Source organism: Rhinolophus sinicus, chromosome 13, assembly GCF_057876585.1.
Source record: "Rhinolophus sinicus isolate RSI-liver-muscle chromosome 13, RSI-T2T, whole genome shotgun sequence".
Taxonomy (NCBI): Eukaryota; Metazoa; Chordata; class Mammalia; order Chiroptera; family Rhinolophidae; genus Rhinolophus; species Rhinolophus sinicus.
This window is the reverse complement of record NC_142513.1, coordinates 20,127,910-20,143,343: the sequence shown is the minus strand read 5'-3', so window position 1 is coordinate 20,143,343 and position 15,434 is coordinate 20,127,910. Positions and strand designations below refer to the sequence as shown.

General features: G+C 38.0%; 1 protein-coding gene across 1 annotated transcript in view; it reads right to left on the bottom strand.

Annotated features, from left to right (window-relative positions):
- The window catches only part of TRPC4AP (transient receptor potential cation channel subfamily C member 4 associated protein), a 62,881-nt gene that overhangs the window by 38,379 nt on the left and 9,068 nt on the right, over window positions 1-15,434 (bottom strand). The window contains exons 2-5 of the mRNA XM_019733470.3: window positions 11,848-11,976; window positions 8,556-8,672; window positions 3,827-3,884; window positions 1,823-1,878 (exon numbers count right to left, since the gene is read on the bottom strand). Of these exons, the coding sequence (XP_019589029.1) occupies window positions 1,823-1,878; window positions 3,827-3,884; window positions 8,556-8,672; window positions 11,848-11,976 (360 nt within the window). The remainder of the gene's footprint in view (window positions 1-1,822; window positions 1,879-3,826; window positions 3,885-8,555; window positions 8,673-11,847; window positions 11,977-15,434) is intronic.

The following is a 15,434-nucleotide window of genomic DNA, read 5'->3' as shown; positions in this document are numbered from 1 at the left end:
CCATCTAGCAACCATCAGTTTGTTCTCTGTATCTATGAGTCTATTTCTGCTTTGTTTGCTCGTTTATTCTGTTCCTTAGATTCCATGAGATCATATGGTATTTGTCTTTCTTAGTCTGACTTATTTCACTTCGCATAATATTCTCTATGTCCATCCATGTTGTTGCAAATGGTGAGATTTCATTCTTTTTTAGAGCAGAGTAATACTCCATTGAATAAATGTACCACAATTTCTTTATCCAATTGTCTATTGATTTTGGTTGTTTCCATATACTGGCTATTGTAAATAGCACTGCAATAAACATAGGGGTACATATGTTTTTCCAAATGTCTTTTGGATTTATTTGGATAAACACTCAGGAGTGGAATGGCTGGGTCATAAGGTAGTTCTATTTTTAATTAAAAAAACACTAGATTTTGAAATGTCAGTACAAAAAAATAATGTAAATATCTTTATATTTATTTTTAACTTTAAACTTATTAAAATTAACTTCACCTATTCCTACTTTCTTCTTACTTTCTAAAACAAAAAAAGTGGCTACAAGGAAATTTAAAGTAACATAAGTGGCTTGCATTGTATTTCTGGTGCACAGCACTGTTACAGATGATGGGCTGTGAAAGTGTTAAAACCTAGTTCCCTATTTGTGTTGGTTGCTAAGAAGCTTAAACCCAAATTTGTGCCCCATCTATAATACAGATGATTTTACAGTCTATATTTGTCTATCAGCCCAATTCCTGGATGTAAGTTATAGCCTCTCCTTATTTTATCCTTTTCATTCTTACCTGCTTCTAAATTTATAATCTTGGTAAATTTTACATACTTCTGTAAAATGCCTGAAACCTTTTTTTGAATGAGGCAAGAAATAAAATTAAATGTTCCTTTGCATTTTCATAGCATATAGGATTCACTTCTACAACAGCACTGGTTTCATTCTGCCTTATATCATGATTCACTGTTTATAGCTTACCACAGAAGTTCCTAAAAGACAGATACTGTGCCTTACAAAAACTAACATCTGTATATTGCTGTACAAAGTACTTTCACATCTATCATCTCATTTAGTCCTCACAACAACCCTGTGATGTTAGTATGATTACTAACTGCACTCTATTGACAAAAGCTAAAGCTCAGGGAAGGTGAACTACTAAGCACTAAGCCAAGGGCTAGAACTCAAAATCAAGTTCTAGCACTGAGTACTATGCTCTTTTCTTTCACTGAACGGCTTCCTTTATTCACCATTCTTTCTTACTCAGGGGTCAACCTAGTCAAGTGTCATGCTCAATATATGGGTGGGGCTTCTGCTTCTTGTTTTGATTTCTAACAAAGAAAATAAAGGAAGAGGTATAACAAGGTACTCTTCCAATGCTTCTATCCCTTGGACAAGGAACTGTTCAGTCTCTACTTGGACATCTTCAGGCCTGAAGTAACCCTGGCTCTTAACAATTACAGTTCATCCTTAAACAACACAGTTTACGTGCATTCGAAAATTCACATATAACTACAGTCAGCCCTCTGCCTCGGCAGATTCCTAACTGAGGATTGAAAATACAGCTGACACTTGAATAACATGGGTTTGAACGGCACAGGTCTACTCATACACAGGTGGACCCGCACAGTTCAAACCTATGTTGTTCAAGGGTCAACTATACTATGAAACTTCTGCCTCCCCATAATCTCTCTGCTGGTTCTGGTTCTCAGGCACATTCCCCCAATGTCTGATGATAGCTTTGTCATATCTACCACCCTCACTCAAATCTTCTTTTCTCAAGTGCTGCACATGTGGTGGGACATAAATGTGGCTCCAAAGGCAGGGGGTACTTACACAGACACAGGTATTATACAGGATGCTCAAACAGTCCTTGGACATTTCATCACTTACTGAAAGTGAAGGGAATAATTGGTTATTTTTCTCATTGAAAAGATAGTGTAATAGTAGTCAATTTTTTGAAAAATAAGAACTGTTCCTCATAATCCCCTCCAAGACGATTATTTTCCTGTTAACCTATCTCCTTCCAGTCCTTACCAAAGATTTTCATGGTGCCCTCAGAACCCACAAACCAATTTGTACAGTTTTTCATTTGCTATAACAGCCATTTTCTTACTATGCTTTATAGTCTTAATAATTTCAACCTGTAGTGGTATCATCATCTAAAACAAACCATGTAGCTTGCTTGGGATATATCCAGGGTTTTTGTTTGTTATAGGGGTTTTTTGCTATTTAAACAGACTAAACATAAACAATATATATGTATAGCCTTTTTAGGCTTATGTTGAACTGGTTCCTCAAGACACATTTCCAAAAGCAGAACTACTAGAATCCAAAGTATAAACATCTTGATGGCTCTTGTTATAAATTTCCATTGAAAGTTCCACTAGCAGTGAAAAGTTCTAGTAGCAGCAAACAAGGATATCATTTTACTACAGTCTCACCGAGTGTTTTGTTTTGTTATTTATGTTGGGGAAATGGCTTTTAATTCCCTGACCTACAAAGTTCAATAAAGAACTAGCTACTTCTCTGTGAGCAGGAACAGGAGAGTAGCACAAAAAAAGGAAACTAAACTGTCATGCCCCCAAACCAGAAGATGGTAAAACTGAGTATGAACCATGGACAAAGCGTTTTGTTTGACATTAGTTTCATTTTAAAAAACTGTTTCCATTTGTTCCTATGCTGCAGTAGACTCTAAAAATGCTAGGTCTCCCTCTGAGATACCAATGGGCAGCCCTGCCAAGCTAGATTGACCAGATGGGTTATCTGGTATAATCTGGAGATATGCAGGTATCCTGTATCCCTCATCACTACCTTTCAACCTGGGCTTTCTCGATTGTTTATTTATTTTATGACTTCAAAGCAGGTTGGAATACCAGACCAGTATATTTCAGTATTTCGAGACCTTTCATTTTTGAAGGAAACTGGAATCCACTCATTCATCAAATATTTATTCAGCACCTACTCGAAAGCAGATATAGAATATACAGTGGTTGGGGAAAAAAAAAAGGCAAAGTCTCAGCCTTTATGGAACTTATAAATTTAGTGGGAGAAAGAGAGTAAGTCCACCAACAAGTAATTACAACATATGAGGGTTATGAGGGTAGACAGAGAACAGAAGAACCAATTTAAGTAGAAAGCAAAGCTGAGACATCAAAGATAAATATGAATCCTTTTAACTGCTACTGTACATACAAATGAGATCTCATATGTCATATTGATGTTAGGGAGGAAATTTTGTTTTAATTAAAAAATACATTTGTGGTATTTGTAGGACAGCATTCATCAAATGTTAAGTGATCTCTGTCTTTTAACGCTAAGTAAAGTACGCTTACTTTTTTTAAAATTAAATATTGAATACCTAAATAGAATTATCTGTAACATGCACAAGTTATAAAGAAGACTAATAGTCATACAACCACTACCCAGCTTAAGAAATAATGAGCTAACAAAACACTTACTCCTTCCTAAATGCACTCTGGTAACGATTGAACTTTTTACAAAGAGCACGTGTCACCTTTATAACAACAAAAATTACTTTAAAAAACAAAAATAAAACACAGCTGGACCCAAGGACTATTTGAAAAGATAAAGATGCAATTCTTTTAGCCCAGTGGTTTTCCCATTTCATTTTTTTTCTTTTAAAGCACCAGATCTGAACTTCTGTCTAGTACAAAACGAATAAACACAGCTGCTTATTTCAGGGTGGAGAGAGTGTCCTGCAGTTGAATGTAAAGCATGTCTTACTGTTAAGAGTTAGGAAAGAAAAGAAGAGAAACTCCTGGAAACCATTATATCAGCAGGTTTGGAAATGAGGAAGTGGCTTACAAGGATACTTACTTTTCAGTTTCTGTCCCCGGATGGAGATTGTAGGCCTCATAAGGATTTCTACAAGGAGCTACAAAAAAGATTTTTTTAAATAAAATCTTCAAACTTAATTCAAAGCACAACTCATAAAACAATCTTTGCCATGACAACTCATGGCCCAAATATTTGTCATGGTGTTACAAGACCCTCTTGTTCCCAACACAGGCAGAAGGCAGTGAGGTTTAGGGGAATGAGCTCTATACCAAGAGGCAGGAAACCTGGAGTCTAGTCCCAGCTCAGCAACCTATTCCCCATGTAAACTAGGATAAGTCAATGCCTCGCTCTGGCTTCAGTTTTCTCATTGTAAAAAATAAGCATATGAGATTAGGTAATCTCTGGGATCCAGGGTGCCTTTAATTTTTTAAAGCTGGAGAATAGTATCACTACTATGGTTCTTCTTTTGCTTAAAGAACATTTGTGTTCTCTCATAAATGTCAGTTTACAAAAAGGATCTCAAAAGATACACCATAAACTATCAATACTGATTTCTACAAGGGCTACTACAGGTGATATGCATTCATTTTTCATTTTACATACTTAATACTTAATACTTAATACAACACATAAAATTTTGCTTAAACTGTTTATAATAAGCATGCATTAAAAAACCCATTCTGTTGGGGTAGCTGGTTAGCTCAGCTGGTTAGAGCGTGGTGCTAATAATAACAAGACTGCCGGTTCGATCCCTGTATGGGCCACTGTGAGCTGCACCCTCCTTAAAAAAATAAAAAAAATAAAACCCATTCTGTTGAGACAAAGAAAAACAATTTACAATGATAAAAGGGTCAATCCATCAGGAAGCTATAACAATTACAAACAAAGATGCACTTAACAACAGAATCTCAAAATAAATAAAGCAAAAGCTGACAGAATTGAAGGAAACAGTTAAGTTAAAAATAATAGTTGAACACTTCAATACCCCTCTTTCAATAATGGACAACTAGGCAACAGCAAAGAAACAGGAGACTTGAGCACTGTTTATAAACCAACAAATCTAACAGGGAGTTCAGCAAGAAAAATGCACCCAACTAAAGGTTAGTGAAGAGCACACTGACCCATGCAAAAGCCCATATTTAAGAACAGACTGAGATTCCTAGAGAAGTTAATCTAACTCAAAGCAGGAAAGAAAAATCCCACAAAATCAAGAACAATTGATCCAAAATGTCCTAAGATGGGATATAGAATGCCCCATTTTCACTAAAATTAGACACAGGGCTAGAGACCCACATAATTCATTTTCCTCCGTTAAACACCATGGTTTCTAATAAGTAAATCCTTGATGAACGATTCAGAAGTGAAGCAGGGGGGTCCACTGGGCTGGCTAGTAAGTAAATGGTAAAGGGCAACTGCAACTGCTGAGGGGAGGGAGTCTTACGTGCACAGCTCCAGTTTTTACAAAGTGAACATCATTTCTGTATAATCGCCACCCAGATCAAGATACAGAATAAGCACAGCACCCTGAAAGCCTCCCTCATGCTCCATCCCAGTGATGGGGATAAGGACAGATATCCAGGGGGAAAAAGCACAATCCCAGTCCCTCGCTCATTATAGCAAAATAAGTTTGGAATGGTGCAAAAATGTAAACATCTATGATAAAAACTTTAAAATATTAGCATGAAACAAGGATAAAGTTTATAATCCAACAGTGGGAAAAGCAAGAAACAAAAGTCTGAAAACATAAAAGGAAAACATCTGACAACCTAAAAAGTAAACCTTTCTACATTTAAAAGTACCACGAACAAAGTCAAAATTCAATTCTACAACTAGGAAAAAGAAAATACAACACATATGACAAAGGATCTTAAAAAAATTACTAGTACCTATTAATACAAATTGCTATGATCTGAATGTTTGTGTCCTCCCAAAATTTGTATGTTAAATCCTAATGCCTAATGTGATGGCATTAGGAGGTGGGGCCTCTGGGTGATTAGGTCATGAGGGCAGAACCCTCATGAATGGGACTATATTCTTATAAAAGAGGCTCCAGAGAGATCCCTAACACCCTCCACTGCGAGGACACAGGAAAAAGCTGGAAGAGGGTCTTCACCAGACACCAAATCTGACAGGGCCACGATCTTGGACTTCCCAGCCTCCAGAACTATGAGAAATAAATTTGTTGTTTATAAGCTACCCAGTCTGTAACATTTTGTTATCGCAGCCTGAAAGAACTGAGAAAACCAATAAGAGAAAAGCTTAATAACCAAATAGAAAGGATGCAAAAGACTAATAGACAATTGGCAAAAAAGAAACAACTTACAAATATAAAGATATTCAATTTACTCATAGAAGAATGCAAATTTTACAAACCATGAACAGAATATATACAAAGAACTCTCAGAACTCATAATAAAAAGACAACCCAATTAAAAAATGGAAAAAGGACGGGCCGGCCCGGTGGCTCACGCGGTTAGAGCTCCATGCTCCTAACTCCTAAGGCTGCCGGTTTGATTCCCACATGGGCCAGTGGGCTCTCAACCACAAAGCTGCCAGTTCAATTCCTCGAGTCCCACAAGGGATGGTGGGCAGCGCCCCCTGCAACTAAGATTGAACACGGAACCTTGAGCTGAGCTACTGCTGAGCTCCCGGATGGCTCAGTTGGTTGGAGCGCATCCTCTCAACCACAAGGTTGCCAGTTCGATTCCTCGACTCCCACAAGGGATGGTGGGCTGCGCCCCCTGCAACTAGCAACGGCAACTGGACCTGGAGCTGAGCTGCGCCCTCCACAACTAAGACTGAAAGGACAACAACTTGAGGCTGAATGGCACCCTCCACAACTAAGATTGAAAGGACAACAACTTGACTTGGAAAAAAGGCCTGGAAGTACACACTGTTCCCCAATAAAGTCCTGTTCCCCTTCTCCAATTAAAAAAAAAAAAAAAGGAAAAAGGAGATAGACATTTTCCCAAGGAAGATATATGAATGACCTACAAGCACATAGAAAGATGCGAAACACCATTAGCTAATACAAATCAAAACCACAATGAGATATCACTTCATACCCACTAAGATGGCTATACTAAAAAATGCAAATAATAACAAGTATTGATGAGGATGTGGAAAAACTGGAACCGTCATACATTGCTGGTGGACATGCTGCAGCTGCTTTGAAAAACAGTATGACAGTTCCTCAAAGGATTAAACATAACAGTTACCCTAGGACCCAGTAATCCCACTTCTAGTTATATACCCCAAATTAATGAAAATCTAGGTCCACACAGAAACTTGTATGCAAATGTGACCAGCAGAATTATTCATAATAGCCAAAAGGTAGAAACAGCCTAAATGTCCATCAACTGAAGAATGGACATACAAAATGGGGTATTACTCAACCATAAAAAGGAATGAAGTACTGATGCATGCTATGACATGGATGAATCTTGAAAACACTCAGCTAAGTGAAAAAAGCCAGTAACAAACACACGATTCCATTCATATGAAATGTCCAGAAGAAAATATCTAGAGAGACAAAAAGGAGAGTAATAGTTGCTGATGGTAGGAGTGGCAGCTGGAGGAGTAGGGGAGTGGAACAGCTAAAACATGTGGAGTCTCTTTCTGGGGTGATAAAAATATTCTAAAATGGACTGTGGTGATGGCTGCACATTTACGAACACACTAAAAACCACTGAATTGTATACTTTCAAATGGGTGACTTGTATGGTATGTGAACTATATCTCAATAAAAAGCTGTTAAAAAAACTATGAAGAAATACAATTTTTCTCATGTATGCTTAGTAAATATTTAAAATACTTAACATATAATGTTTGGTGAAGGAGGCTACTGGGTGCTGGTAACATTCTATTCTGTGATTTGGGTGGTAGTAACAAAGGTAAACTTACTTTGTGGTTAATTATTGTGTACTTTTCTATACACAAGTTATACTTCAATAACAAAGTCCATAAAAACACACATATACACAGTTGGTGATGGCATGGTAAATAGACAGTCCTATACTTTGTTACTGGGGATGTAAGTTGATAAAACCTCTTAGGTATATATATTGACAAGTTTATAAATAATAAAAGACACATATGCTTTGATCCTAAAAGTATATACTCGTATGTACACAAAAGTATGTACAAAAACCTTTACTGCACTCTTGTTTGCAATAGGAAAGGTGTGAGAAAACTCTAAATGCCCATCAACTGAGGCCTGGGTAAATAGATTATGGTACCATTATACCAGGGAATACTACAGAGATGGTTAAAATAATGAGGCAGATGCACATGTACTCAAATGAAACTATCCCCAAGCTAGAGAATTACATGGAAAAAGTAAGGTACAAAGCAGTGTACCTATATAGATAATATGCCACCTCTATGTGGGGAGAAAATAAACCTAAGGTGGGGGCGGCGGGGTTATTTACACACACACACAGAACATCTCTGGAAGGACACAGACAAAACTAGTAATCACAGCTGCCTTTCAGGAGGGGACACTGGGGAAGTGAGGAACATATCTTTCACTTTGTGCCTTAAAAAAAAAAGGTGGCTCTATTATCAGTTCAAATAAATCAGTTCTTCTAAGTAAAAGCTATGCTGCTTCAACATAGGTGAGTGCCACTGAGCTTTTAAAGATTACAATTCTCATATGTTTGGTATAAATTCTGAAATGTTTCCTGTCTCCATTTCAGAGTTAAATTCTCAAGCTATTTAGCAGTAGTAGCAGTAGTAATAGCAGTAGGAATAATAAACAACTACTTACATCAACGCCTCCAAACAAGTCAAAAATATAAGTATTTGGGTAAGTGGTCTCTTGGGTAAGTTTCCTGTCTTCAGTAACAAATGCCATCGCCTCCATGGAGAGAAGAGGAGAAATTTCCTAGTTTTAAAAAATATATACAGACAGACATTCAGTTTTTGTTATCTAATATGAACCAGACACCAAAGCCTCAGCCTGCATTTTAGTCGCAACTTAAATCCCCATGAGCACAAAGATAGCGCCTACAATGAAGTCCCTGAATACCGTACTTCCTGGTATTCAGGCCCCTATAGAAACCTCTCCCACACTGAATCTGGGCTGGTGTGACTCACTTCAACCAACAGAATGCAGCAGAAGTGACACTATGCCAGTTCCTGCCTAAGTCCTAAGAAAGACTGGCAGAGTTGGCTTTTGCCATCTTGGAACCCAATCACCATGCTGTAAGAGGTCCAACAAAGACACCTCGAGAGGCCCTGAGAAGAACTGAGGCTGTGACTGATACTCTTAGCTGATCTCCAGCTGACAGTCAGCAGCAACCTACCAGCCATGTGAGTGAAGTCGTTTTGGACCCTCCAGGTGATTCGATACCCCACCCAACACCACATGAAGCAAAAGAACCACTTAATCAACCCAAAGAATTATGAGAGATAAACTGATTATTACTTCAAGCTATTAAGTTTTGGGGTGGCTGATTCTGCGGCAATAGATAACCAAAACATTGCTCAAATGTCACCTCCTTCAGGAAGTCTTCTCTGTTTCCTCTCAGCTAGAAGCAATCTGATGCATCCCTGAATCCCTAAAGCAATCTGTAATTCATTTGTGACATTTAGCACTTTTACTTTGTACTTTTTTACAAATGTTCCCTGAAGACTGGAACAGATTCCTCTTTGTATTCTCCACAGGTCCCATGACATAGCAGGTATTTAATCCAGTCAGTATGAATAATAATCTTACAGAAAAGTTGATATAATAATAAAAGTTGTAATAATAGTAATAGCTCATTTAATGCTTGATCTAAGCATCATTCTAAGTACTGCATGTATTACCTCTTTTAATCGTCACAACCCAGTAAGAGATGATAGTCACTTATCCCAATTGTACAGATAAGGAAACTGAGGCACAAAGAATTTGTCAATGTGACACAGCTGGTAAAGCCAGGAATTAAATGTAGGAAGTCCTGCTGCAGAGTCTGTGCTTACAGAAGAAAGCAGAACTATTATGGGTGCAATAGGCGAGCAGGAAGAATCCAGCACCCTACTCATTATGCTCTCCTTAGGAACTTGTAAGCAAAAATGGAGCACAATGGGCTAGAGCAAACACTGTTTGCTCAAACACTGATGAGCATCAGAATCATCGGGAAGACTTCTAAAAACCCAGACTACTGGGTGGTGCGGCCTGAGGATGTGCATTGATAACAAGTTCCCAAGTGATGCTGCTGCTGCTGGTCCAGGTACCACACACCAAGAAAAGGCAGAACTCGCTCTTATGGACAGCCTGTTATATGCCAGGCACTGTCCATTTAATCCTTAAAATAATTCAATGAAGTGAGTATAGTTTTACTGATTTTACTGGCGAAAAATGAAATCACAAAGTTGCCCAGGGTCACATAATTAGTAAGGAACTGAACCACTTTCGCTGGATCGCATTTTTCTCATCTATAAAACCATGATGTACTTCCTGCTGACAACATAATACAGCGGAAGCTGATCTTTGGATAAGACAAATCTGGGCTCATCATATAGTGGCCACAAGGTTTTGGGCGGGTCATTGCTGAGCCTTAGTTTTCTCAACTGAAAAAGAGAATATAAAAAAGCATGTGGATTTTGTCTGCCTAGCATCTTTCTTTCTTCTTCAGGCAACAGCATTATTTCCTGAGGGGACTGCCCCTCCCCACTTTCCACATGGTTCCACTGGGGCTGCCAACAAGCACCTCAGGCCCAGTCTCTGGAGCAGGTGATCAGGTCCAGCCAATAGTCTCTCAGTTCCCTCAACTCAGTGGCTGGCCCGTGTTGTAGAAATGTTACCCAACACCTGTGATCACATGGAGGAACATGAGGTCACTCACGGGTATTAAGATAAGAAATGGACAGCCTAACTGTTCAGCTCCTGAATTCACACCTGTGCTTTCCACAGGTGTGAGACAATAAACGGTTTGTTTGTTTGTTTCCTAGTCTGAATTACTGTCACCTACAATCAAAATATTCTAGACTAATACAAAGAAAAACACCACCCATCTCACAGAGTTACCATCAGGATTAAATATACCTGGTACATAGTCAGTTTCAAATAAGTATTTGCTAGATGAATAAAGAAGTGATGATCACACAGCGAGCACTCACAAATGTTAATTTCTCTCCTACTTTCTCTCCCTTCCTCTTTATATCTTAAAGATTTTGCAGCAATCAAATGAAATAATGTGTAACTCTTTGCAAAGTGTTTCTAAACAAGTGCAAGAGACTATAATTATTTCTATCCCAATCAGAATACGAGAAGATCAAGAATATAAAACATCTCTTCTTATGGGTAAAGATTAAGCTTATCTGGAGCCTATTATATTTCAGAATGACTTATTATGTGACATAATAATCAAAATTTCACCTCTGAAAAACAGTGTATCATTAAGTTTCATAACAACCAAAAATAACTTGCATGGGTTTTAACTGCAGCTAAAGCCAGTGCTCTAAATTCAAATTTGGACACCACCCCCACCAACCCCCCAAGCTAAAACTTAGATATGGTAATCCCAGAACTACTGAATCAGAAACTCTGGGAGTGGGGCCCAGACTCTGGGTTTTAACAAGCCTCCCACGTTGATTCTGATACACACTCAAGTTTGCGAACAACTGCCTTAGTATATCTCTCTCTACACCCTTTCCATCATCAAGCCCAGTCCCTTCCATCTTCTTGTGTGAGTCATAATTATCGACAACCACAAGGCCACTTCCGTGAACCTTTAGCAATATGGAATCTTCTAAACCCTGTTCAGAAAGAATGTCACCCCAATCCCAGGGCACACTGCTGACCTCTCGAATTAAGCACTGACACAAAACGAGACCCAGAAGCACACACACAGGGAACTTCATGGTGGTTAACTCTGGGTGGTGTTTTCATTTTTATGGGTGATTTTTATTTTCTCCTTTGCACTTTTTCTAAACGTACCAAATTGTTTACAGTTTACACAATAAAAACAGGCTATTTTAAAAAGTAGACTGAAGATTTAAAAAAACAACAACAAGACATCTTATGTCACCTGGAGGCCCTGAATGCAGCCCCTCCAAGGCCCAAGAGAAATTACCTTGAGGATGTTTTGGCACTCAACGAAGTCACTGTGGAGGTGGCTGGTCGCATACAGCTTAAGGAGAAGCTGAGGAATTCCACTCCATTTGGACGGTTTGTCCCTTTCCATCAAAAAAGTCTCAGTGAACTGAGTTAAAAAAAAAAGAGAGAAACATTTTACTGGTGAGGAAAGAACTACAGTTGACCCTTGAATAACATGGGTTTGAATTATGTGGGTCCAATTATATGTGATTTTTCCCAGTAAATACACAGTTGGCCTCCATATACTTGGGCTTTACGTGCACAAATTCAACCAACCAGATTGGAAATAGAATTTTCAAACCACAGTTGGGAAGCTGCAGATGTGGATGGCTGACACATGCATTGCTCTCTGCCACTTTATATAAGGGACTTGAGCATCTGTAGGTGTTGGTGTCCACGGGGATCCACAACACCCTGCACATTCTATCACCTCCTTTCCTTTCGAGCCTCCTCTTTCCCAACACACTCTAGGCACATGTTCTCTCTCTACGCCTCTCTGCACACGTTCTTCCCCTGCCTACAATGTCCTCTCCTTCTTTTCTACCTCGATGCTCCCTCTCTGTCTTCAAAATGCAAACTAAATAGCCAGAAATGTTCCGACTGGCCTTCCCCTCTCCCCTTTCTAAGACAGATCCAGATGTCGTCTACGCTCATGGCAGTCAGTCTTATTATAGACTTGCAATGAATTTGGAAATCAGGAAGTGTGATTTTTTTTCCAACTTTGTTCTTCTTTCTCAAGATTATTTTGGCTCTCCTGAGTCCCTCACATTTCCATATGAATCTTAGGATCAGCTTGTCAATTTCTGCAGTGAAGCCAGCTTGGATTTTGATAGGAACTACATTGAATCAATATGGGGAGTATTGCCATTTTAGCGATATTAAGTCTGCCAATCCGTGAACATTGGTCTTTCCATTTATGTAGGCCTTCTTTAATTTCTGATGTTTTGTAGTTTCATTGTACAAGTCTTGTATTCATTTTGTTAAATTTATTCCTGAGTATTTTGTTCTTTTTTATGATAAATGGAATTGTTTTCTTAATTTCATTTTTGGATTGTTTATTGCAAGTGTATAGAAATGCACCTAATTTTTGTATGTTGATTTTGTATCCTGCAGCCTTGCTGAACTTGTTTATTAGCTCTAATAGTTTATGGATAAAAAAGTTGACCAGGACAATTTAACAGTTCTAAATTTGAATGTACCTAATAAATAGATTCAACATGCACGTATATAAAGCTAAAAAGAGAAATAAGCAAATCCACAACCATAGTGGGAGATTTTTATAATTTCTCTCAAAAACTGATACATGTAGATAAAAAATTAGTAAGGATATAGATTTTAACAAAGAAAACTGACACATCTACAGCCTTACATCTAATAACTACTCTCCACAAATTCTTTCAGAGTACAGAGAACATTTACAAATGACCAGCTGCTAAACCATACAGCAAATGTCAACACAATTAAAAAGAATCAAAATACAAACTATGTTCTCTGATTGCAGTGCAATTAACCTAAAATCTGTAAACAGAAAGATAACTATAAAACCCCCATGTTTGGAAATTTAAAAATACACTTCTAAAAAAATGCATGGGTCAACAAAGAAACCCAAGACAAAATTTGAAAATATTCTGAAGTGAATGATAGTGAAAAATACTACATATCAAAACTTGTGAGGTGTAAATAAAGCCATGACTAATGGCTTAAACCTCATACCAAAACCCACTGAAAGAAAAATTACAGGCTATTCTCACTAATGAACACAGAAGAAAAATATTGTAATAAAAAAATCAGTGGATCAAATTTAGCAACCTATAAAAAGGATGAAAACCTGTATCAGAAATTGAGATTTGGTTTAATATTTGAAAATTTTACTCAAAGTAATTTATCACATTTATAACAAAGGCGAATAATCATATGAACATCTCAACTGATGCAGCAAAAACATTTTAAGAAAGTTCAACATCCATTCATAATAAACTCAAACTCAGAAAAGTGAACTAACAACAGGAGCTACAGAAAACCTTTAGCAAACATCATGGTGAAATGTTTAAGGCTTTCCCTCTTAGATTAGGAATATGCCACACCACTTCAATTCAGTTAGGCAGGCAAGAAAAAGAAATCAAAGATGTAAGATTGGAAAGGATAAAGTAAGTTTCATTGGCAGATATGATATTCACAGAAGATTGTACACATATACAATCCAAAAGAATCTAAAGGTAACGTATTAAAATATAAGAGCAATATAAATACAAGAGCAATATAAAAACTAATCTTGTTTTTCTTTTGCACCTACAGTTAGAAAACGCAATTTTAAAAGCACTATTTACAATACCATCAAAAAATGTCAAAAGCCAAGGAATAAATCTAACAAAAATTATATATGACCACTGCATAGAAAACTATAAAACATTATCAAGAGAAACTAAGGAAAACCAAAGAAAAAGAGGGGAAAGGGAAGAGAAAAAGAGGGGTGGGAGGAGAGAGAATGAATGTATTGTATTTAATAGATCAAATGCAATCCAAATGCAATCTCAATCAAAATTTTGTTGTAAAAATGTACAGGTTCATTCTAAAATGTGCATGAAAATAGTAAAGGGCCAAGAGTCAAGAACTCGTGAAGGTAACGATGTAGGGGAAGCTATATACTATAGCCAAAATCAACACACATAGAGTTACAGAAAATAAGACAATATGATATCAGTATAAGGATAAATAGACCTGTGGATCAGAATAGGTGTGAAACAAAGGTGGCAACACAGAGCACAAGGGTAAAAGAGACTTTTCAATAAATAACATTGGGTCAACCAGCTATGGAAAAGCTCACACCACACCCCAAAATCAATTCCAAGTAGAGTGTATATCTAAATGTAAAAGGCAAAACAAGAAAGCTTCTAAAAGATAAATAGAATATCTTCATGACCTCCGGATAAGCAAAGATTGTTAAACAATACAAAAAATAAAGAAGCACTAATAAGGAAAATAGTGATACAATGAGTTGTATTAAAACTAAGCACTTCCTAATTTTCGTGTGTGTGTGTGTGTGTGTGTGTGTGTGTGTGTGTGTGTGTGTGTGTGTTTACAAGAAGTAGAGTACAGGGCCGGCCCGGTGGCTCAGGCGGTTGGAGCTCTGAGCTCCTAACTCCAAAGGCTGCCGCTTCGATTCCCACATGGGCCAGTGGGCTCCCAACCACAAGGTTGCCAGTTCAATTCCTCGAGTCCCACAAGGGATGGTGGGCTCCGCCCCCTGCAAATAAGATTGAACACGGCACCTTGAGCTGAGCTGCTGCTGAGCTCCTGGGTGGCTCAGTTGGTTGGAGCGCGTCCTCTCAACCACAAAAGGTTGCTGGTTCGACTCCCGCAAGGGATGGTGGGCTGCGCCCCCTGCAACTAGCAACAGCAACTGGACCTGGAGCTGAGCTGCGCCCTCCACAACTAAGATTGAAAGGACAAGTTGACTTGGAATAAAGTCCTGGAGGTACACATTATTCCCCAATAAAAAAGTCCTGTTCCCTTTCCCCAATAAAAAAATATCTTAAAAATAAATAAATAAAAAAGAAGTGGAGT